Here is a 24,505-nt window from a genome sequence, read left to right on the forward strand (position 1 = left end):
AGGCCACTGTTTGTTAGGGATTTAGTCCCAGCTTTATTATTTATGAAGACACCTTTCGCAAGGCATCCAGTTGCACAAATAAACGTTTATGTTAGTGTTACACCATAAGAAGCTTTGAGATATGGACCATTCCGTGCTTTGATTAATCACGATGCATTTCCGAGCAAGAGGGAACAGGTAGCGTATATACGCGAAAAGCAACGGAGACAACAATGCATGTATCTCTCTTGTTCATCGCGACGACATTGACGACGCCCAGACGCATTCTCCAAGTTCGTCTATGGAGTTGGGGTTTTTTGTTGTGTGTGTGTGTGTCTAGTGTACCTATTTTTGCAAGGAAAAAAACGTGTAAAAGTATCGGTGAAGAATTGTTAAAATAAACATAAGCACTTGTTATTAACATAATCAACCTTGCCGTCCAATCCCAGAATTTTTTACTGTGACCTCTTCTGCTGTACTGTCCGTTCAATGAACTAATAACGTTTATCACTCATCAGTCGTACGATCCCAACTATTTGTAATGCGGCCGAGTTTTGACGTGCCAAAACTTCAATAAACGCCGTCGGCGAAGCACCGAACCCAACCCCAACCCCAAGTGACGTGACAGGTGAAGGATTTTTTAAAGAAAACGAGGGGATCAAATCGAGTCTACGACCACATATCCCAAGACGGTCGCCGATCCCAATCCGATCAGAGCCTGAAGTCAGAAACTGACCGCAGGCATCTCGCTGGGAGACGGTTGCAGGAAGCAAGCGAGCGTTACAAGGGAACTGCCGCACGCCCGCACCGATCCCTCCCCACCGTCCACGCCGCCCCCGTCTCCTCCAAACCCGGCCACCCACTCGCCACCGCTCCGCCCTTTATAGGCATATAGGAGAGCCATCCCACGAGCGCCGCATGCACGCATGTAGGAGAGACTACCCTACGGCAGTTCCCTGCGGAAGCCAGCCGGGCAGACGTACGAGAGATCAGCGAGTCGCCGCGAGAAAGGGGATCGCGCGGAAAGCGAATCAATAATCCACCTGCTCAGCATCAGTCGATGGAGATGAAGATGTCCGGCTCGGGCTCCGGATGCAAGAAACGGCCGCCGAGCCGTCTCCAGAAGCATGCGCCGGCGTCGCTGCAGCTGGAGCAGGCCGCCGCCGCCGGTGCGGGGACGGGGACGGGGGCGGCGCCCGCAGTGTGGGGCGACGGGAGGGCGCCGATCCCGCTCCTGTCGCCGCTCGTCGTGTCGCCCACGGTGCCGGTCTGGGAGGCGGACCAGGCGGGGGCCGCCGCCAGGAAGGAGGGGGGAGGGGACCAGCTGGCCGAGGGCAGGAGCGGTGCCGAGCAGCAGCAGCGTGGCGCCGCCCGGCACGGCGGCAGCGGGGAGCGCCAGGCGCACGACATGTCCCCCAGGCCGCCGTCGCCCGCGGTCGGCGCGGGGTGGCGGCACCCGGCGCTGTCGGCTCCGGTGGCGGAGCCGGCGTCCCTCGTGCCCTTATTCCAGTCGCAGTGCGCGTTGGAGGTGCGCAACGCGCAGCAATGAGGGATTGAGGGGAAACGCTTGCTCAGCCAAGCAACCAGGCCCTAGCCCCCTAGTGCGCGCGCTCGAGCTCACGACAGGCGCCGCTGCGACGTGAGAAGACGCCGACGCTTCCGTCTTCGCACGCTGTCCTCGTCGTGATATCTCTTTTGAACAACTAGCATGCATTGATTTTGTTCTTCGTTAGATTATCGTGATATCTCTATAATGTGGTCGCTGTTCTTTGTGAATATTTAAACTCTATCTCGTTTTAGCGATGGCTGAATCAAAATGTCAGCGGGAACCGATCCCCGATTCCCCGCGGATGGGTTTGGGACAAAATCTCTCCCCACGTGGAGCTAAATGGGGCAAAATCTGTCCCCGTCGGGTTTTGTGGGGGCGAGTCTGGTGTGCCTCCTCCGTCCCCGTTCCCCGTGGAGACTCGATAATAATAAACTTATGCTCGATGTTTGGATTCTTAGTTGCTATTTCTAGTTGATGAATCACTTGTGGTGAATGTATGAACAATGTGATTGTTTCTGTGTTGTTATGAACTATGCAGTAGGCAATTATGGACAAATGGATGTTATTTGTATGTGAATTATTGAATATTTGCTGATGTTTATGTAAGTGATTTGTTGTTGTTTATATAATTGTCGTGGGGACGAGGATGGGGTAGAAGTTCTCCCCGTGACCCTTCACGGGGACGGGGATGGAGGAGAATTTGCCCCCGCGGGGACAGGTTTGGGGAAGTAACCTCCGACGGAGAATTCCCCGTTGACACTCCTATGGCCGAATGTTTGAGAACTATACATCCTTTTGAAACAGCTTCTCTAGCTTTGTCATTGGCCATTGTTGCTATGATTTGGTAAAGCATCGTGTCGACATTCACGCCATTGGTCAATTTTTGACGGTCGGATTATACGTGATAGATTGAGGGCCTATTTGGTTTCTCCTTCTAAATTTTAGTCAACTAAAACAATTTTAGCTACTCTTGGATGACTAGTGTGACTAAATTATTTTAGCTCCTTTTTAATCAGTGTGTTTGGAAGTTTAGCTTTAAAGTGACTAAAATTAAGCTAGCTAAAATTTAGCAAGAGGAACCAAACAAGCCTTAAAAGTAGAGTTTTGTCCTCAACTTTGATATGATGGCTTGTAGAACGACAGCTATGGGAGTCCAGAGGTAGAGGACAGTCGACGGGTAGGGGGGGTGTAGTGGCACCCTGATGTGTTGGGGAATATAGAGTTTGGATACCAAATCAGTTGTGGTATTAAAATGGGCCACAATTTAATTTTTGTTGTAGGAACCACCCAACTCGATCCTTGTTTGGATGTATAAAATTATAGAGTTGATTTTTGGTCATGTTTGTGGCCACCTTCTACAAAAATAATACTTCCACCACTCGTCCACAATGAGGAAGAAAAGAGAAGGGGGTGCTGGCCCCGAGAAAGAAGGGAAAGAATGGGGTGTCAGCCACAAGAAAGAAGAAAATAATGAGGTACAATATCGGTCAAGAAGAACACGAGGAAGAACAAAAAAAAGGAGATGTTGTCCACGAGAAAGAAGAGAAGGGGCCATGGGCCAAAAAGGGGGGCACTCCAGGGAGGATAAAAAGATGTCGATTTTGAGAAAGAAAAGAATGGGGCATCGGCCTTGAGCAAGAAGAGGAAGCTGTTGATAGGGAAGACTAGATCTCTATTCTCGATGCCATAGAGGAATGAAGAAGGAAGCTGATGAGGCCACGACATGATGGCGAAGCATAGTGGTGGCATAGCATAAGCGTGCGACAATGGTAACTAATGCATAGGGAGAGCAGAGAAGGAGGAATGAGCTTCTTGTCTTTTTCCTTTTGATGAGGGGTAGACGTCAGTCACGTACGTGATGCACCAATGAGGCTCTTACTGTTTGTACGCACCAACACCGATAAGTTCTTGTTGTATTGCAATTTAGCCTAGTCCCTCCAACCCCTCTCCTCTTGCGTGTGAATTCATGAACCATAGTCCGTAAGACCTACTGCAACTAGTGATGTGTGGCACGATACAGTGGACAAAGGGGGCAATGTTACGCGAGAAAGAGAAGCTAGTAGGGGCTGTTGTCTACTACGTGTGCTGTTGGACACACTCTTGAAGGAAGCGGTCTACACTATGCTAGATGGCCGGTTCCTATCATGTGTGATGATAATGGGACTTGCTAAAATTTAGGTAATATACCACAAAAATAACAATTACCCATAATAGTTGGTTGTACAAATGCTTAAAATCATCTTAAAATCCAAACATCTAAATTATAAAAAAGTAGTAGAATTATAATAGTTAAAATTCAGACATCGGCCCGGAAGTAGAGTTTTCACCTTGATTCTTGCCGCGAAAACGGGCCACATGTGGCACATTTGAAGCCGTGGCTTAGGCACCAAAGCTGCAGCCTCCACCACACCATCCACACCGCCACCCCGGTCGGCCCCGCACAGCATCATCGTGGGAGCGCCGCCTGGCCGTCGAAGGCGTCGCGAGCGCACCGTCAGCGCCCACAGTCGCCATGGACATGGCAGGAGAGGATGACCAACCACCCGCTGCCGGACGCCGCCTGAGTTGGGCGGGCCACGCCACATCCGTGGTCCGTGGGCTCAAATCTGGCAGGCCGCCCCAGGCACGACAGCTAGAGGAGGTGCACCAGCACGCGGAGAGTCGCCAACGCTGGCGGCACCAAGCCCCTAACGCTCGACGGACGCATGGTGGGGCATGCTCGATGGCCGTGAGCTCGGATTGCAAACTTATTATGTTAGAGCATCTCCAACCGTTTTGCATATGGGCTTTGCATTTTTGTATTTGCAAAAAAGTGTAAAAAATATCCATCCAATGGTTTGGCAAATGGGCTTTGCAATTTTGTTAGCTTGGCAAAAAGAGAGGAAAGATTGGCATATATGCCAAGCCCGACCTCGGTTGGCATCTGAGAAACTCGCGTGAATTGCGTGAGTCCGGGTCAAGGTCGCGTGTCCCTGCGATGTTCCGGTCTTCATCAAGGTCGAGGTCGCGCGAAGAGGGGAATGATTCTCGCGTGAATTGCTGTTGATGTCCGTCGATGCCGTGCGGACGTATCTACAAAGGCCGGGCTGCTGCTGTTGATGTCCGTCGATGCCGTGCGGGCGTATGTACGAAGGCCGAGCTGCTGCTGTTGATGTCCGTCGATGTCATGCGGGCGTATTTGCAAAGGCCGGGCTGTTGCTGTTGATGTCCGTCGATGCCATGCGGGCGTATTTGCAAAGGCCGGGATGATGTTGCTGTTCGATACATGCTGCTGCTACTGCTCGATAGATGCTGTTGTACTTCGATAGATGCTGTTGCTGTTGTTTGATAGATGTTGTGTCATGTTCATCTTATTTTATTATTGTTAACCTTTCACATATTTTTTTGTAGATTCATTCAAATGGATGGAATGTGATCGACGCAGAAAATGTCGGCGCTAGAAAATATCGGCAGAGATTCCACGCCGGTAGAGACTCAACGCAGAAAATGTCGGCGCTAGACCACGCAAACCAACGCAGACCTGGGCTCTAGAGCCGTGATGTTGGCGCCTTGGCGCAAAACAATTCCCGCGAATACTTTCATCACACGCGGCAGGAGAATAGATCGACAAAAAAATTAGTGGGTCCCATATTTTCCTTTTTTGCCAAGTGATTAATGCCAAACCATTGGAGATTGCCTCTTTTCACCTTTGCCATATTTATTTGAAATTTGGCAAACTCCCTCATTTACCAAACCAATTATGCAAAATGGTTTGGGATGCTCTTAGTAGCTCCTGGAAAAAAAAGACAGTACTCAGTAATTGGGTAATGCAAATTCATATAGTTGATAATCTTGACCAAAACAAGTAAACCAAATAACAAAATGTATATTTGCGCTAGTGCTCGCCACTTATTTGATCTATTAAATTCAATGATTGGAGCACTTGCAATTATTGTGATATGCCCTCGATTCACTACCTCCTTAAAAATTTTCCCCTGGTTAGCCTTGATGCACTATACATTGTTCTGCATCCACACTGTGTAAACGTTCTGAAAACAAAAGTACTGTGAATGAATCACTAATATGTAAATATTCTGTTAGTACTGGTATTTGCATTTGAACAAGTAAATTTCATTCAAGTTTCATGCTCCAAGAAAGAATTATATTTAACGTGCAGTTACTTGCATATGTTCATACCTGGAGGAACTCATGTTCCTGAGAAAGGCATTCCTCTCATTCCAATTATAATGATATTAACCAGCAAGAATCAAAGGTAAATCTGTTCTAAGTTTATAGTAAATGCTCTCTCCATTCCAAATTATAAGTCATTCCAAGAATCTTGGAGAGTCAAAGCATTTTCAAGTTTAACCAAAATTATAGAGAGAAATACTAAGATTTGTAACATAAAATAAGTATATTATGAAAATATAATTAAGGAAGACATAAAATAAGTATATTATAAAAATATAATTAAGGAAGAATCTAATAATACTTAGTTGGTATCATAATTATTATTATTTTATCATATAAATTTGATCAAACTTAAGATATTTTGACTCTTCAAAATTCTTAAAATGACTTATAATTTAGGATGGAGAAAATACAAAACATATGGCCTGTAATTACCGCATACCGTTTTCTTCTCCATTTCTCAAACAACTACCACACAAATGAGCATATCAAATCAAACAATTTGAAAGCCGCACTTGGAACTTTAATTTGTGTGCCCATAGTGAGGCTGGGGTAGCATGCCTGACAAGATAGAAGCTAGTGTAGCCAAGTTAAGAAATATATGTTGAAGGGAAATCTCAAATGGAAGATACAACATTCGCACACAGGCATACATAATAATCCTAGTGTTAAAAAGGTTAGAACACATCGTATCCAAGGACGCAAACCAAATTGACGATGACTTGGGGAAGCAAAGCATTTCCGTGCTAAGATGAAGACTCTAGGCACACTTACATTGTGGTGTGGTCAAAAAAGGGGCAGCTCCTGTTTCTTCCTTTTGCAAGTGACGACGCTCGGGTGGTTTCCATGTGACAGCTTTTGGTGGAGCCTCTTTTGGCTCCTTCCGCCAAGCCGTCAACAACGACGCCGCACTGATGGGCTTGGGCAGCAGCTAGCAGCACGTAACGTTCCGCCGGTCCGGGCGCACCGCGCAGCCGCGCAGCTTGGAGGCATGCATGAGCGTTGAGCTAGCGATGAGTTGATGACGACGCGATTACGCGAAGCATGCTAGCTAGCTACTGTACGTGATTTGGTTCAGTTGACGGACGACGGCTCCTGGGCAGGCTGCGCTCGAATCGGATTGCACGATCGAGTAGCTTCAGGACAACAGGTGCAGGACGACGACGACGGAAAAGAGTCTTTTTCTTTGGTTCCAGACTGGTGAAATCTGTGTAGACGCCCTCTTTTTCCAAAGTGCACTTAAGTGAGAAAGCGACGGCCATAACCATAAGTCGTGACCTGGAGTGAGGCGACATGTTCGGACGCGCTCCGCGGCGCCATGCGCCATCCCCAGCGACGTGTTCTGGACGTGGATCGGACATGTTCCAGCGAGACGAGGAAAATAGTGTCGCGGTCGGCGAAGACTTGGGCTGCGGATCTCAGTCAGTCTCCGGCCGCGTCAGCTCCATCACTTCTTTATTAATCCATAAGTGTGCTGCATGTAGCGCTCTCCCCCGCGCGCCTGCATGCGGTTGAAGAACCGGCCGGCGCCCCGCTGCCGGTGCCCACATGGCTCGTGGCTGCTACTGATTCGGCCAAAGCGTGGCCGACTTTGCCTCTCCCTCTAGACGCAGGCACCCGCCCGCATGGCACCCTCGCACTGCCAAGTGCCGACTGCAGGTCGACTGCCCTTCTCCCTCAGTCATCCTGTGTAGCTTGCTTGCTTAGCTCTGCTCTTTGCTGTTACAAACGCGTTGTTGCCGTTGCGTCCACGTAAGAATTCCTGACTCGTCTCGTACGTATCATCTCACGCGATCTAGCTTCTTATCGAACTGGTATTAAACATGAGCTGCCGCAGCTGTTGTTGTTTGTATTTCTGAGGTCAACCGCGCGCGTACAAAGAGTCGCTTGTTTGTTACTATTAGTTAGTTTCTTTAGTTTCCTACGTACAAGGGACTGCTTAGCTTCTCGGCTATGCCGGTCAGGACATGGCTCGCCGACCTGCGCTCGAAGCTCGTCGTCGGCGTTGGCCCCCGGGACCACGGCGGGCTTGGCATCCTCGCCTTCGAGGCAGCAGCCACCATGTCGCGGCTCGTGTCCCTCCACCGGACGGTGTCGGACGTCGAGGTCAGGAGGCTCCGCGGCGACGTCTTGCGCGCCGAGGGCGTCGCGCGGCTAACGTCCGCGGACCAGGCTCTCCTGCTCCGTCTCGCGTGCGGCGAGCTCCTGGCGGACCTGGACCGCGCCGCCGACAGCGTGGCGCGCCTCGGTGCGCGGTGCTGCGCCGGCGCCGGCGACACGCCGGCGCCGCTCCTGCGGGACTTCGACCGGATCTACGCCGAGGCGAAGCGTAGCCGCCTCGCGCAGCTGGACGCCACGGTCGGGTTCTCCAGGGGCGCCACGAAGCGGTTCAGGGAGATGGAGCGCCACGTGGTCGTGGCGGCGAAGCTGTACGCGGAGATGGACGCGCTCAGCGAGCTGGAAGCGTCGCAGCGGCGGATGGAGCAGTGGAAGCAGCACAGCGGGCCCATCCCGGCGCAGTCTTTGGGGACGGGCAAGAGGTCGTCAGCGGGCGAGCCCGGAGAGAAGCTGATGAGCAAGCTCAGGGCGCAGCGGCACAAGGTGCGACGGCTCACCGAGGGATCACTCTGGAACGTCGCCGCCGGCAAGGCGGCGAGGCTGATGGCCAAGTCCGTCCTCGCCGTGCTCGCACGCATCTCCCTTGCTTTCAGCGCGTCCGTTCCAGGCCTCCCCCCTTGGACGGTAGGACGCGCGTGGGCGCTGGGTCACTCGTCAGGCCCGTTGCACCGGTCGGCGACGCCCGCGGCGCTCCGGCACTCGGCTCCCATCTTCGGCCAGAAAGACGCCGCCTCTCCACTGTTGGAATCGATCAAACCATCGGTGAGCATGGTCGGCGGCTCGAGCATGGAGCTGCGATACGCGAACGTGATCTTGACCGCCGAGACGTTGCTCGCGGCGCTGAGGCCGCCGGCGGCAGGTGACAGCGAGGAAGTGCAGGAAGGGATGATCGACCTGTCGACGAGAGACGCGCTGTACAAGATGCTGCCCGTCAGCATCCGCGAGGCCATGAACACGAAGCTGAGAGAGAGATGGGGTAAAGGACAACCCGTGGACGAGGTGGCTGCGGCGGAATCGAGGGATGCGGTGGAGCGTCTGCTGCGATGGTTGAGCCCGATGGCGCACGACACTCTGCGGTGGAACGACGAGCGGAGTATGGAGCGGGCGCAGCGGTTCGGCATGCAGCCGCGCGCGCTCATGGTGCAGACGCTGCACTTTGCCGACCGGCAGAAGACGGATGCTGCTATTGTTGATGTGCTCATCGACCTCAGCTGCATATGCTGGTACGACGATGAGCGGCGACGGCTGGAGTCTCATGACTGGGACGCCGAGTAGCACCTACAGATTTAGCTGTGATTGTATCGTGTGTGAATATCATGGTATGGAGTAACTGCAAGTCACAGGTACATAGAGCAAGGTCTTGTTTGGTTTGGAGAGTTAAACTTTAACTCTCATCATATCAAATGTTAGACTATTTACGAAATTAAAAACATAGCTAAAGAGTAACTAGGCTTAGAAGATTCGTCTCGCGATTTATAGGCAAACTGAGCAACTAGTTTTTGTTTTCATCTATATTTAATACTCCATGCATATGTAATTCGATGTAACGGGAAATCTTGAAATCCTCCATGAGTCGAGTTTTTTTAACTCAAAATGCTATATTTGGTTTAACAAATTTGGTTTTGTTACGTGGGTCGAGTTTTTTTTACTCAAAATGCTATATTTGGTTTGAAAAATTGGTTTTGGTATGATCCATCCTAGGCTCTTTATTTCAATGTAGTAGCTTATTTGTTTTTTCATAAGTGACTTTAGCGTACCCTTAGCAACCATGTTCTCGTTTCCATTTTCGAAACCGGAACAGGAACAAGAACTTGGAAATGGAAACATTCCTATTTTTCAGAATGTGGATACAGTTATGCAATTGGAATTTGTCATTTGTTGGAGTTTGCCAAGTCCCTAAACGCTTTGCCAAAGGAAAAATAAGTTCATCTCCAAGTGTTTGGCATTTTTGACTTGGCATATCCCAAAATAGTGGACCCAACTATTTTTGTCCGGGAATCTTTCATCTTCGCGGGAAATTTTCTCGCGCGTCATGCGGGCTCCCATCGCGCGCAAGTCCTTCGCCCGTCGCCGCCAATTCTCTCGCGCGTCGCCGCTTGGTCCATGTCGTCGAGATCCGATCGAGGCAACAGTCCCAGGATGCACCGCGGCATCCAGGTCGCAAGAAAAAAAGGAGGCGGCGCGCAGAAAAAAGGAGACAGCGCACAGAGGAAAGAAAATAGTCGCGCACGCACGGGGAAGAGTCATTTCGCGGGAAACTATCGTGACGTGGGGAGTACGGGCACAACAAGGAGTCCAAGATTCTCAGGATATCAAAATTGTCAAGCCATTGTGCCTATGCAAAAATGCCAAGTTTGGTCCATCAAATGCCAAGTTTGCAAAAATGCATAAGTCAAATGCAAAACTGTTGGAGAGCAATTTTTAAGATTTTTAGCAAATTTTAAGAATGCAAAGTCCAATTGCATAACTGTTGGAGATGCTCTAAGAGCCTACCACGGGCCGTCGGGACTGGAATTAGAGAAATCATCAATGAAGTAAATAATCACCCCGCAATCTAACCAGTTGAGAGAAAATCAATAATCAATAAACTATTTTAAGGAGAGATTTATCCTTTCCGAACGCATCATATAACCCCCGATGTATTATCCTCTCCAAGTGTGCTTCTTCCCTTTGTCCCTCTTACCGTGGCAAGTCTTTGAAAAAAAAATTATATAGGCAGAAAAAGACAGAGGTTAAAAGACCCTGTCAAACTGACCTTTAGCGCTCGCGAGATTATGCACATGTTTTTGATCTGGACAAAATAGACCATCACTTTGGTGTTGCGGCATGCAGCCATGCAGGTTCGGGCGCATCGGCGTGTACAAGACCTTCATGCTCAGCAAACCGACGATCCTGGTGACCACCTCGGACGCGTGCAAACTGCAAACGGCGGGTGCTGATGGACGACGACAACTTCGCCGAAGGGTGGCCCAAGGCCACCGTGGCGCTCATCGGCCGCAAGTCCTTCCTCACTCTACCCTACGAGGAGCACCCGGCGGCTGAGGAAGCTCACGGCCGCGCCCATCAACGGCTTCGACGCGCTCACCGCGTACCTGGGCTTCATCGACCGCACTGTCGTGTCCACACGCTGCGTGGATGCTCTGACGACGAGGCCGGCGGTGAGATCGAGTTCCTGACGGAGCTGCGGCGAATGACGTTCAAGATCATCGTGCAGATATTCCTGACCGCGGCCGATGACGCACCTGGTGGTTTGGCAATTTTGGTTTGGCATTTGTTGTTGTTTGCCAATTCCTAAATGCAAATGCAAAGGAAAAATATGGTCATCTCTAAAGGTTTGGCATTTTTGACTTGACAAATACCTAAAGTGGACCCGATCAAATCCATTCGTGCTTCTTTCTGTCGCACGCGCGAGTTGGTTCACGGCTTCACGCGTATTCTTCTTCGCGCCGCCGCCGCTCGCAGGTGCATCAAATGATCTATTGTGTAATTCAAGTATTTATTCGCCAGTCATAGAGGTGCAGGAATGTCGCATCCGATGATTACCTGATCATCACCTAACGCAAAATCTTCTCTGTCATATCATCACCATTGAGGTGCAGTACGGCAAACCGGCGACAGAATATTGTCTCCGGCGATGTAGAGGGAGGGACGTACCAGCCGTTGATCGATGGAGATCGCACAGCTCCGGCGATGCACCGTGGGCTCGCGTCTCTTCTTCAGTCGCGATCTGGTGGCGGCGCAGAAACTATTTGGTGCGGTGATGACTCCCAGGCACGAAGGAAACCGCGCCAAAGAGACCTGCTCGCGCGCGGCTAGAACATAGGAATACCGGGCGGACACGTTTGCCAAGCCACAACCCAACTCGCAAATTTGCCAAGGGGAGTCTCTCAAATGCCAAGTTTACTAAAATGCTAAACCCATATGCAAAACCATTGGAGAAGTGATTTTTAACTTTTTAGCAAATAACACAAATGTCAAACTAGAATGCCTTCGCACCTGGAATTAGCCAGTGGACCAAATCGGATCGACCCAGGGCAGAAGAGGAGCAAAAGGGTCGTGACCCTATCGACCCCCGGTGACCCTCGGGTCGACCCTGCGACTCGCCTCATAGCTGTAGCTACTCACCGCCGCTGCCACCCTCCTCCGCCATTGCCGTCGCTGCTGCCGCCACCCCGTCCTCCTCCTCCTTCTCCACCACTTCCCTTACCCTACCCTGGATGTACCACTCGTCTCTTCTGCCCGTCGCGGATCTGGCGAGTTGCCTTCTCCATCTGTATCGCCTAGGAAGAGGAAGCAGAGGAGCAGCGCCGCCGCCTTGTTCTTGGTGGCCATGTCGTTCGTCGTCGTCTGTTGTGCGGTGAATCAGAGAAAGGCTGGATAGCCGGCCGGGGAGATTTCAGGCCGGGACACCAACGCGCCGCCGTCGGATGCGGACGGAACAGGACTTCTACTTCTACAAGAGGTACTATGGATGGATCGTAGGCTCCTAGATATATGTAGGAGATCCGATGGATAACAATAGATGAATTTAATTGGAGATATTTCTACATAGAATAGACTGCCTCACAAATTGCTTGGGATATAGGAGTAAATGATACGACCGAGACTGATTCAGAGGGTGTGAAAATAAATGTGAAATGCCTATGCATGTCATGCCATTGTAATGAACATGCAGCAAGCAGTGCATGAATGTCAAGTGTCGATGCCTCACTTTTGCATTCCAAAATATAGTATGTTGCTTGTCGAATGTCAAATGCTTATGCCTCACTTTTGCATTCCAGAATATAGTATACTAGGCTGCTTGTCTTATTAGTTTAAGTTTTATATCTATCCGTAATATTAATTAGGGATATATCTATATATGTATCTGTATCTGTATTTGTATCAATATCTATATCTATATCTATAATTATATTTGTATCTATATCTATGTCTATGTCTATTCTATATAACTATAAAAGATTTGATGTGTGCCACTCAGTCACTGTAGTTCATTGTTTGTGCATGCATTCTCAAGTTTGATTATTTGGATTCTGCAACCAGCTATTTAATGCAGTTGCAAGTTCAGTGCAATTGCAAGTTTCTTTTGGTTTTCCAATTAACCATTGGCAAATAGGCTTTACAAATCAAAAGATACAGACTGATTTCTTTTGAAGTTGTTAGACTTTGTTGGCTCATAGTAGCCCTTTTTTTTTGGTACACTTGGAACAGATTCTCATGGGTTTGGAATTTTTAATTTTAGGAACAATTGGAGGAGAAACACATGATGCTGATGATCTGTACAAAATTTTAGTAAAGGGAGACCCTTTTCACCTGTACTAAATCATATGCCTGAATGGGAAGAAAGTGTTCTTGTTTGAACTCATCAATGTTCTTAGTTTGACTGTCTTTATTTTCACCCTATCTCATGAAGTTTCCTCATTCGCTTACATAACAGAGTAACCTTAAGCGCTTTTTATCAAAAAAAGATAGCTTCGGTAATACATGTCCACAAGTGCATGGGAACCTGCAACTGAAAGTATAGCATATTTATTTGGTGTTGGCATCTCACTGGACAGTTTTCATAAGCATGTTGTAGATGTCATTTAATATTCTTGGTTTTAGAGTTCAAAATGTTGTATCTTTGAATTTACAAGATAGGTTAATTATAAGTATTTGCAATTTACAGTCTATGTATTTATCTGCAAATTGTTTGGAGAATGTTAGTTGCGAGTTAATATTATTTACTTAAGGGAGTTAATATTATTTACTTAAGGCTTTAGGGTATGCATATGGCTCTTTGTTATTAGATAACTCAGTATCTTTACTTTGCTAAATGAAGTAACTGTGTGGTAAACATTACTTCCTTCTTGCTTGTTGGGTATACTATATTAGTTTTACAGTATATTACCCCGAGACCAGAGAAATGAGTCTTTGTCATATCATTTTCAATCATTGTCTTTGTTTGTAATTGTGTGCCCTCATGTATGTAGTACTAAATCATATGCTGATGTGATTTAGAAGTTAGCATATGAGCTTTAACTTTACTACTACTGTCATGAATTTACTAACTAATTATATGCAGTGTTATTCAGCTTGGTATGCACATGTTCCAAGACTTGAGATTCTCACACCATACTCTTGCAGAAGATGTCTGAGGCTTGCTCAAAGCTGCTACTGCTATTAGGGATCTGGATCCTTTTATTTTCCTGGATAATAAATCGTTGTATGTCAGTGTGATCTTGTTGAATCATTTTGCTAGGTACCTATCATTTTGAAGTTGTCTAAATTATTTGTAGGATGAAATGTTCTCAAGGTCATGTAAATGATATGCTTATTTTACTCCTGCAGTGGAAATGCACTTTCTGTTCTGAAATATTAAGATAGCTTATATCTATGTTCTGAACTATCTGCTGCAATGAATCATGAACTGATCTGTTGTAATGAATGGTCTAACTCCAAGGCTATTTGTTAAGATTGTTGGTCCATGTTCTAAACTATTTTCTATAAATTAAATAGGTTGTTTTGTTTCTTTTTTATTTTCCTTGATGGTGATAAGACAAGATAGTTCATGGCTATTAAGCTTGCTTCGTAGCCTATTTCTTCGCCAACATGCAGATGATCGACCAGCATTAGTGAACTGCATGTACCAAAGAGGAGGAGGTCCTCCTATCTCACATGCACACACACGCACGCTAGGCAACAGATGGTGCAGCGACAAGCAACTGCGACGGCAACAGGTTCGACCAAGAATATCCACGGTTCGTTGCACGGACGGAGCGGGTCGACCCCCAAACCTCATTTAGCACAAACGGATCAGCGGGGCAGCTTTAGGAGCGCTCCGCTCCGGCCCCTTTGCAGCTGTAGATGACGCCACGATGCTGGCGCTGGAGAGGAGCTACACCGACTGACCGACCTCAACTACGGGATGAGAGCCATGGCCATTAACCTTCCCGGCTTTGCCTTCCACAAGGCTTTCAAGGTCATGCTCATGCATATGCATATATGCCCGATCTTGTGAGCAAAAACGATGGACACTTGGATTGACACACCTAGCTAGCTGGACAATAATTTCAGGCTCGCAAGAAGCTGGTGTCGGTGTTGCAAGGTGTCCTCGTCCCAGAAGGGGGTAAGCCTGAGAGATTTTAGGAAGATGAAGTACCTCTCACAGGCACGACTTCTCAAAGGCTCAACATATCAAAAGAAACTGAAAATAATCATACTTAGAACATTGCAAAATTTTTTTTGTAAAGGTCATTGATGAGACGCTGCGCCTGGTGAACATCTCGTTCGTCTCGTTCCGTGAAGCGACTGAAGACGTCTTTGTGAATGGTGTGCTATTGATCCAGACCTCTTTTCTCCAGTGATAATAACCTCTGCCTGAATTGCATAAAACTCGATCTGCCTCTAAACAAGCCACGCATGCCATAGGTTACCTGATACCTAAGGGTTGGAAGGTTCAGTTGTGGTACAGAAGTGTACACATGGACCCTGAAGTTTATCCTGACTCCAAAAAGTTCAACCCATCAAGATGGGAGGTACGTAGAAATTATTTCAATTTACTGAGGTTTTGCCGCTCTGGATAATCCTAGAAGCATCAAATGGCATGCTAATCCTAGAAACATCAGACGACATGCTAAATGTACAGTTCCATTGAACTATTTTCAGGGGTTTTCACCGAGAGCCGGCACATTCCTTCCTTTTGGACTTGGTACCAGATTCTGCCCTGGGAACGATCTTGCAAAGCTGGAGATCTCCGTCTTCCTCCACCATTTCCTCCTTGGTTACAAGTACGCTCTTTAGACGCAAACCATAAGTAGAATTATCTTTTTTTTCTTCTTGTTTCTCCATGTACAATTTGAGATTTAAGTTCGAATTTATGATTACTTTTTGGGAAATTTTCTATCTCTATAGTCAATTTAACATTAGCTTCTCCTACATACCCTATGCAATATAGTCCGATCAAATATTAATCTATTTTCTACAATAGGAAACAATGTCGTCTAAGAAAACCTGTTAATTTGTACACAAAGGATAGCTTGGACCAGCCAAGAGAGACTGTGATTATTTTTTTTTCTAGAACACGACTTCACGTGTATTTCATTAAGGAGGAAAAAGTTAGACAGTTTTACAAAAACCGAAACAACGACCCCCGGCGAGATGCCAGGAAGCTAGGAGAAGAGGATACAGGCGTGGGAGACACGCACGACAATTGAGGTTAAGGAAACATCGGTATATATTTTTTTAAAAAATTATATCCAGATAATTAAATGAACTCTTTTCTTTTGGTGTCCACAGGCTCACGAGGACAGATCCAAACTCCCGGATACAGTACCTTCCTCACCCTAGGCCGGTGGATAATTGCTTGGCGAATGTCACCAGAGTTTGCGATGAACAATAAGGCGGCCTCAATGAAGCTATTTCTCCTGGAACCCAGTAAAAATCACTTGTTAATGTTTGTCGATGAAACAACTTTTGTATTGGCATGCGTTGCTATGGTGTGAGGTTGTGAGCCTCCTGTGACAAGGTTCTATATGTCGGCTGGCTTCCTGAACTCATGTCCTTGCTTTGCCTCGTCAACACAAATAAGCTTAAGTGATCTCCAACTTGTAAATGACTGTAACATCAGAAATTGAGAAGCCAATGAATTAGGTTTGTTACAGGGCAATCTCAAATATAAATCATTGGACGTCAGAGCATGTTTGGTTTGATGCTAAAAGTTGAACAAAACAATTGTTGGCTGCCTAGAAAATTTAACTGATGTTTTGACTCTAACTCAATATGTGACCGGCCATAAAATTTTGGCTCCGGCTGCCAACACAAGATCTGATGTGGGCCAGCTGTGACATGCACTCGTTATTTCGCGCACGCGGTTTCGACTTTTTGAATCACCAAACTTAACAAATGTTTCACTAAACCATTTATTTATTTTTATATCTTTTCACCAGGTTATTCTTCGTTGAAGAAAATGCAATGACAGGTGGAAGCTGTTATAGTCACAACTCAAGAAAAATTAGACCGGACTGCCATAAAAACACCAATTTCCCGTATATTGCCGACATTTTGGCATGATGTTCACAAACCAAACGATATAATTTTGTAACGCATTTTTGCAGTACACCCATCACCCATGTCGGGCCATAACAAAAACACGCCCTAGTCCTAAACGGATCACAAGTTCATGACACAACGCTCACAAACTGCCCAAACGGAGCCCGCAACATCGGGCCAAGGCCCACGAAGAGGGAGCCTGCCTAATAGCCCCCTCACGTCGTCACGTCTCACGTGCCCGCCCCCGCTTCACCCCACCTCCTCGTCTCGTCGCCTACCCTTAACCCTTTCCAGTCCCAAGTCGCATTAGCGGACGCCATCTAACCCTAGTCACCCGCGCCCCCCCTCCACTCCGCCCCCGTCTCCTCCCTCAGCGGCGGCGGCGGCGGCGGCGGCTGCTGCTGCTGCTGCGGCATCGGTGTCAGCGAAGATGTCGGGCGGCTTCTTCCGGGTAAGTTCCAGAGCTCGTTTCCCCGATCTACATAGCGCGCGCTTCGTCTGGTCGCCCTTGTTCTCGTCGGATCTGCTACTGAGAGAGGCCGTGCCGTGTTTTTTTTTTCCCCTTCGCAGGGGACGTCCGCTGACCAGGACACGCGCTTCTCCAACAAGCAAGCCAAGCTGCTCAAGACGCAGAAGTTCGCGCCCGAGCTTGACCATCTGGTTAGTTCGTGCTTTCACTCATACCCTTCGTTTATGCTGTAATGAGCGCACTATACTTTAAGGATATAATAGCTGTTGTCTTCGAGGGCTTCCTCTGATTTGGTGATTTTGTGCTGGGGGTCGGTGATAGGTGGATATGTCAAAGGTTAAGATGGACGTGATGAAGCCCTGGATTGCCAAGCGAGTCACTGAGCTCCTTGGGTTCGAGGACGAGGTTCTCATCAACTTCATCTATGGCCTCCTCGAGGAGAAGGTATTTATTCAAGTCCAGCAATGTTGCTTGTTGATATTGTCCTTATTGAGTTGTGCATGCATATTCCCTTGCAGGTACCAAATTTGATTGAATTTGGTTCTTTGAAATTGAAAGCAGTAATAAACCTGGTACACATAGGTCATGCCGAGATAGGGCTGATTTAGTCTAATCAGTTTGGCTACTGTAGCTCAGAAACTACAGAGCAGCCATTCTGTGGTCTAGCTCAGGAATTAGAACTGAAATACGACTTGGTATTATGTTTTAGTTCAGGAGTTAAATCAAACCTGATAGTCTTACCAATCATGTGAAGATATTACTTTCGAATTTCTGGCCTCACAAAGTTCCAACTATGACTTAGTTGTCTTGTAGCCACACAATGCCCCTTGTTTTTTCTTGGAATATTTGCTTGTGCCTGATGACAAATCTATCTCTCTGTTGGGAGGTTGTATTTCTGACTGATCTGGGAGTCCAATGTTGCTCAGCTGTAGAATTGGATTTTTTGTTAATGTTATCTGAAGGCAAGTACAGATAGCTGGATTGTTTCTTCTAATTTTTAACATTGATTTGCCTGTATGAAAGATGGTAGCTTGTGGCAATGAGGTGTGTTTATGCCTTGTTTTTTTTTTAATGGCAGGAAGCGGATGGAAAGAAGATTCAGATCCAGCTGACAGGTTTCATGGAGAAGAACACAGTGAAGTTCATGAAGGAGCTCTGGAGCCTTCTCCTCAGTGCACAGCAAAATGCCAGTGGGGTGCCTCAACAGTTTCTGGATGAAAAGGAGGCTGAGATACAGCAGAAAAAGGTTTGTTTCAATGAAAATATACTAGTTTACCATCACCATATGGCTGGTCCAACATTGGATATGCTATTCTCGACTAATGCAGATACTTATGATGGGAGTTATGGCTTTTCAGTCCTTGTGCACTGTGTGACCAATAATGATAGTTCATCCATATGACTGTTTTTATATTATTATGTACCATTTTTGTGTCAAAACTGTGTGGAGGTGTTGAACATTTTTTCTCCATTCCTTACATTTGATTTTAAAGACAATCAGTTAGCTCGTATTTAGTGTATTTTTGTTTAATTTTTTTGTTGTTTGGTGAAACCATAACATTTTTCAGACATCATCGAGAAATGTTAGTTATATTTCATTTTAAGAAATCTGAAAACCTTCTACTTAACGCAGGCAGAGGATGATAGGATTGCACAGGAGATCCAAAAGAAGCGAGAGAAAGAGGCAAAGGACTCAGAACTGGAAAAGAACAAAATGACGGTGAGATATCCCTTTCAGCCAATTTTTGTATCATTGATTTTAGGGTTATCAGTTATGTTGTGACACCTTGTGTTTCTGATGACATTCAGATAACTTCTCCGATTATTTGGGTTCATATCGTTATTTACTTCAACTACTGTAGGATGGGGATGCTGGTAACTCAAGATCCTTTGGTGATCCAGTTGGCTCTGCTTTAAATAGTACAAATTTCAATGCCGACGAAGAAAAAGACAATGATTTCAAGCGCAGCTTAAGACCAAAGAACAGGTCCGTTATCAGTTTCTAATAGAACCTTGTAGGCTTTCACTATGACTTCGATGCATGCTTTACATCAGATGCTATTGCTATGTGCCCGTATTAAGGTGAACCAGATCCTTTTCTATCTGTATACTAACCTCTGCGTTATGAATATCTATTTTCCTTGCAAACGCCCGTCTGTGTGTTTTGTCTAGTGTCTGTTCAGCAGTTCAGTGTATATCTGATTTATATGTAACAAACAGTAACTGCCAATATATTTTTAGTCCACTTAGTAAACCTTTTTAGGAATGCATCAGCAAATATTTTTAGAACAGTAAAATAGCAATTTGGTATTAAATAAACATAATGAGAATGCCTGGATCTGGAATCTTTCTAATCTGTCATGATATTCTGGATAAAAAATGGGAAGTATCTCAACGATGTCTTCTTCTTGAGGAGCCTGATTACTGGGTGGTAGTCATCCAAGTTCTCCTTTTCTCTGGACCAAAAGTCCATACTAGATGACCAATCTTTATGACCTTTGGAAATTCTCCATCTTGAATTAGTGAGTAACTGTAGGCATTGGGCTCTGATTTCGCAAATCGTAAGGATGCCACAAAATGCTGCTTGTAGTTAAGGATATTCACATGCGGACATGCCAAATGCAGCATTCGTGCAATCAGTGTACCAGTTTTAAGTATGAACTTGATTTCTATGACCTTATCATGGCGTTTGATTTGATTGATGCTATATAATGATGTTTGTCCCTTTATTCAGTTCACGTCTTTTGTATTAAAAAAATGGAAAGTTGAGATATGTCAACTTCAATTCTACCATAGTGTTCAACCTAATTATTATATGGAGAGTAAACAATTTTATATGCAATAAACAGAGGCAAGCTACTCATGGGAGCCTTATAGATTCTTCTTTTGCAGGGGAAGTCGCAGATCCAGGAGCATATCTTTGTCGCCACGCGGTAGGCAAAGATCTATTTCTCCCAGAAATAATTCTCGTTCTCCTCCTAGGCGTTCCCGCTCTATTGATAGACACCGTAGATCATCACGGCGTTCACCTTCACCTAGACATTCTGTTTCTCCCCGAAGGCATTCTCCAAGAACCACAACTTCAATTTCTAGAAGGAGATCACCTTACTCAAGGAGAGGGTCACCTTCCTTGTCAAGATACCCATCCCCATCTTCACGCCGGAGGTCTCCTCGTCGCAGAAAATCACCATCATCTGGGCCAGAAAGGTCACTTTCTCCTCGCCATCGTCGTTCACCAGCTCGTGCACCAAGGAGATCACCATCTCCTACAAGTCGAAGGTCTCCTGTTCGACGCAGATTCTCACCAGGTAGACGTCCATCCCCATCCCCAGCAAGGCGCAGGCCAAGGTCCCCATCTCCAGGAAGGCGCAGGCCAAGGTCCCCATCTCCAGGAAGGCGCCGGCCAAGGTCCCCATCTCCAAGAAGGCGCAGGCTACGGTCCCCATCCCCAGGATGGCGCAGGCCACGATCCCCGTCCCCAGGAAGGCGCAGGCCACGGTCCCCGTCCCCAGGAAGGCGCAGGCCACGGTCCCCGTCCCCAGGAAGGCGTAGGCCTCGGTCCCCATCTCCAGGAAGGCGCAGACCATGGTCGCGATCTCCAATAAGACGTCGATCCCCATCTCCAAAACGTCGGAGGAGATCACCGAGTTCACCAAAGACTCGTTCTGCAAATCGGCGTTCGTCTCCACAGGGAAGGAGGTAAGCTGCAGCCAGATTTCTTTTCCACCTCTCTGTGGAATCGGCCACCAATTGTGATATACCAATACTTGCAGGAGTATCACTCCGAAAACTAGCAGGAGTCCTGATCGTTCTCGCCGGAGTTTAAGTAGAGACATCGAGAAAGAAACAAATGGCATCCCCTCCATTAAAGACAGAGATGTGCACCCAAGGTAATATGTATGTTTTATTTAGAGACAGGCTTCCCTTACATATTACCTATGGAACAAAAAAAATTGGTAAACATGTTCTTTACCTGTATCCAGAAAACTATCAACTAACAGCCTTTTTTTTAATCATAGGGGCCAAGAACAAAAATCAGATGATGCCGATAGGGATGTTGCAAGGATTGGTGGTCGTCATTCCCCAGATTCTGAGCATAGATTGTCAAAATCCTTGAGGTCTCCTAACTATGAAGAAAGGAACTCCAAACGTGATAGGTGTGATTTCCACATTGTGTTGTACATGCTTTTCTCCATATTCTTTTCCCCAGAGATTAGAGAACATATTCTGACGCAGAGAGGTCTCATATTCTATTTGGCAGCTCTTTCAAGAACTCAGGCAAACATATACCTAGTCAGGGCAGCGCAGATACAAGTGGAGATGAGGAAGGCAGTCGTGCTAGGTTGGTGCCATATTTTCCTATATTTCACTTGCAAACTTTTGTAGCATTTCTGAATATACCTTTTCAATTTTCTTGTTTGTTTCTTGTTTCAGAGAGAATGCCCGAAAAGCAAATTCAGCTCGTAGGAAAACAAAGGATTTCTCGGCAGGTCTGGAACTTAAGAAAGTTGGTGCCGGTGACTCAAGCCCTAGAGAAAAATCTCCATTCAGTTTACGACAGAGGTTGGTTTCATTTTCTTAAACGCTTTTAGTTTTTGAGACAAAATTGGATGGTTGCTGGAGTCGAATCTGCTCCTTGCCCACTGCACCACACTACTCTGCTACTGTACAGTACAGCACCTTCATGCGTTTTTTTTCATTGAAAATTGAATTGAATACTAGTAAGAAAATTTCAGATGAGGATGTATACTTTGATATAGTTATTTTCAACCATTTCGAGTAGGAAGGCATTTGTTTGAAAAGTTCTATACTGATCAAGTGAACACCTATTAATTTGGTAGCGGTGGCAATTGTTATGGCTATATAATTCACTTAGTAACTATGATGATGTCAGTCATAATTTGAGTGTAATCTACTCAATCCATTCCAAATTGTAAGTCGTTTGACTTTTTTAATATCAAGTTTGACCACTCGTCTTATTCAAAGTTTTATACAAAATATTACTTTTTTTTTGTTGTGTATTGGTTTATTAATAAAAGTTCTTCAAGAGTGACTCAGCAATTGTATGATGTTGTTTTCTGTTCTCCAGTGGCAAGGGTGTCCAGAAGAAACACCCTGATCAACTGTCAGAATCATCAGAAGACGAGCTTGTTGGTACAGGAATAAAGCGTCAAACTGATTCACCTGAAGACTCTCATGGGAAACAATGTTCCCCTACTAGAATTGAAAATGATGCCACTTATTCGAAGGATGGTAGAAACAGTGAGCATGTCATGAGAGGTTTGCGTGATGATTCTGATGATGCTATTGATGCAAAGAAATATTTATCTAAAGTCAATGAGGACTCCCAATTGGAAGATGGAAGCCCTTTGAAAAAAACTAAGAAAAGAACATATGGTAATAGCCACAATGATTCTGGTAGTTCAGGGTCTGAAGAACGTGACAAACATAGATCCCACTCTGAGAAGCGAAGGCACAAGAAAGCTCATAAGCATAAGAAACAGTATGATGATAGTTCTGAGTCTGATTCTGAGCCAGATGGCAAAGAGGCAAAGAAGAGAAGGAAGGAAGAGAAGAGGCTAAGAAAAGAGGAAAGACGTCGAAGACGTGAAGAACGATACCGCAGAAGGGCGGAACGCCATGCCAGCAAGCAAAAATTAAAGAATACTGATACTGCTGCTGTGCCTTCAGACTCTGAGAAGGATCGGGATTCTGATTCAGATGTTGCTGTTAGGAAAAGAGGTTCTCATGCTGGCAGAGAAGAGTCTGATCAGAAGAAACTAGAAATTGAACTTCGTGAGAAGGCCCTTGAAACTCTTAGAGCAAAGAAAGCCATCAACAACTAGCCTGAGAAATTCCTTGCGACACATTTGAATTTCTATTTTCAAGAGCTTTTCTCAATGTTATGGAAGTGTGTTTATATGATACCTATTTAATGTTCTGTGTGTTTACGTGGCAGTTGATCTGAGGATTCCTGAGCTGTTTCCTTGATGCAGATGCATTCAGGCTTAGCAGCCAGTTATCTGGTAATGTTTGCTTCTATAGATTTGTATGAATCATAACTCTGAAAAGGATATGTTTATGTTATGTGTGCATTTGCTTCCCTTTTTTTCTTCTTCATAAGTGTGAACTTATTCTGATAAGTTTCTTTACTAGTATAGTATATGATGTCGTGTTGTCGTGCACGCTGTTAAAGTATAACCTTGCACAATTATCTTTACACTACTGATTTATTGGAAAAGTAACAACAATTAAGACCCAGTACTGAATTTCAATGTGGGGATAGTTGCCATGCGCTGCAATGGGTACCTGCTTATTTAATTTTTCCACTTTTGTGGATACTTTGCTGCTGTATACTGTGTCACTTTGTTGATTTGAATTTGGGTTATTGGCAGATTAGCACCATGTGCACAAGCTTTTTATGTTCTTCAGGATGATATCAACGCCTCAACAAAAACAAGTTGGTAACATATTGATTGGAAAATCTGCTAAAGCATTCCTACTTACCAGTTGTTTGGTTGGTGCTGCTTAGTTTCAGGTTCGGCAGCAGTCAATATATCTGATTACCAGGTTCTTATCAGCAAAATATTCCAAGCAGTTAATAATTTGCAATGCCTAAGTCATCATTACTTTTCAGTAACTTATTTCTAATGTTGACTGAGAAATAGAGGCCTTATGCCACATTATTTCACACATTGAATCAGCAAACCAGCTGGTTATTTGAGTTGCAATTAAGATTTGCAGAAATCATCTTCCACCTAAGATGAAATGCTAAAGTTTGCAGAGGATTTTAATGGACTCTAGGTTTAGTCCACAAACTTATGCTATTATATTATACTTGCTGTTTCAATGATACTCTAACCAGTGTGGAGAAGGAATAGAAACAGTGGGAACTCCCTGTTCTCCATGGGTCAGTGTCCTGTTTTGTCTTAGGTTACACATGCGATTTTTATTGATTTTGGTAATTCTGTGGTCTTATTTGTTCTAGTAATTGTATACCCAATTGAGAGGAATGGAAATATCCCAAAGTGAAAGGAAATATGACCTCATAGAAGCAGCTGCCAGGCCTGCTGAAAATTTACTGAACTGGTTTGAAAAGACAAATTGTAAGTAGTCACACACGTTTGACGACAATTGCGCTACCTGAATTTTTAGGCCCTTAGGCTGGTCCTGGAGAGCCTGTTAAGGGC

General features: G+C 45.9%; 3 protein-coding genes, 1 long non-coding RNA gene and 1 pseudogene across 7 annotated transcripts; all 5 read left to right on the forward strand.

Moving 5' to 3' along the window:
* Window positions 1-2,129, forward strand: LOC8081519. The gene has a single exon (XM_002465444.2). The coding sequence runs from the start codon at window positions 1,040-1,042 to the stop codon at window positions 1,526-1,528; it is 489 nt and encodes a 162-aa protein (XP_002465489.1). The 5' UTR covers window positions 1-1,039; the 3' UTR covers window positions 1,529-2,129.
* On the forward strand, window positions 7,201-9,262 carry LOC8084943. Its single transcript, XM_002465445.2, has one exon. The coding sequence runs from the start codon at window positions 7,652-7,654 to the stop codon at window positions 9,089-9,091; it is 1,440 nt and encodes a 479-aa protein (XP_002465490.1). The 5' UTR covers window positions 7,201-7,651; the 3' UTR covers window positions 9,092-9,262.
* Window positions 9,513-16,427, forward strand: LOC8084945 (annotated as a pseudogene).
* On the forward strand, window positions 11,673-14,188 carry LOC110431814. The gene is made up of 2 exons (XR_002449277.1): window positions 11,673-12,278; window positions 13,059-14,188. It is a non-coding gene; the product is annotated as an uncharacterized LOC110431814 (long non-coding RNA).
* LOC110436881 (serine/arginine repetitive matrix protein 1) lies at window positions 17,101-24,170 on the forward strand. Of its 4 annotated transcripts, none has more exons than XR_002454761.1 (13): window positions 17,161-17,297; window positions 17,417-17,506; window positions 17,637-17,759; window positions 18,394-18,561; window positions 18,949-19,035; window positions 19,178-19,302; window positions 20,208-21,014; window positions 21,089-21,205; window positions 21,335-21,472; window positions 21,577-21,657; window positions 21,750-21,878; window positions 22,405-23,341; window positions 23,711-24,170. XR_002454761.1 is itself a non-coding variant. In XM_021464536.1 (13 exons), exons 1-13 carry the CDS (start codon window positions 17,277-17,279, stop codon window positions 23,159-23,161), a joined length of 2,553 nt encoding a protein of 850 aa, XP_021320211.1. In that variant the 5' UTR covers window positions 17,161-17,276; the 3' UTR covers window positions 23,162-23,435. The 4 variants fall into 4 exon arrangements, 3 of the variants coding, with proteins under 3 accessions (XP_021320207.1, XP_021320211.1, XP_021320216.1); XM_021464536.1 differs by lacking the exon at window positions 23,711-24,170 and having other exon boundaries at window positions 20,208-20,522; window positions 20,613-21,014; window positions 22,405-23,435; XM_021464532.1 differs by lacking the exon at window positions 23,711-24,170 and having other exon boundaries at window positions 17,101-17,297; window positions 22,405-23,435.

This window comes from Sorghum bicolor, chromosome 1 (genome assembly GCF_000003195.3).
Source record: "Sorghum bicolor cultivar BTx623 chromosome 1, Sorghum_bicolor_NCBIv3, whole genome shotgun sequence".
NCBI lineage: Eukaryota > Viridiplantae > Streptophyta > Magnoliopsida > Poales > Poaceae > Sorghum > Sorghum bicolor.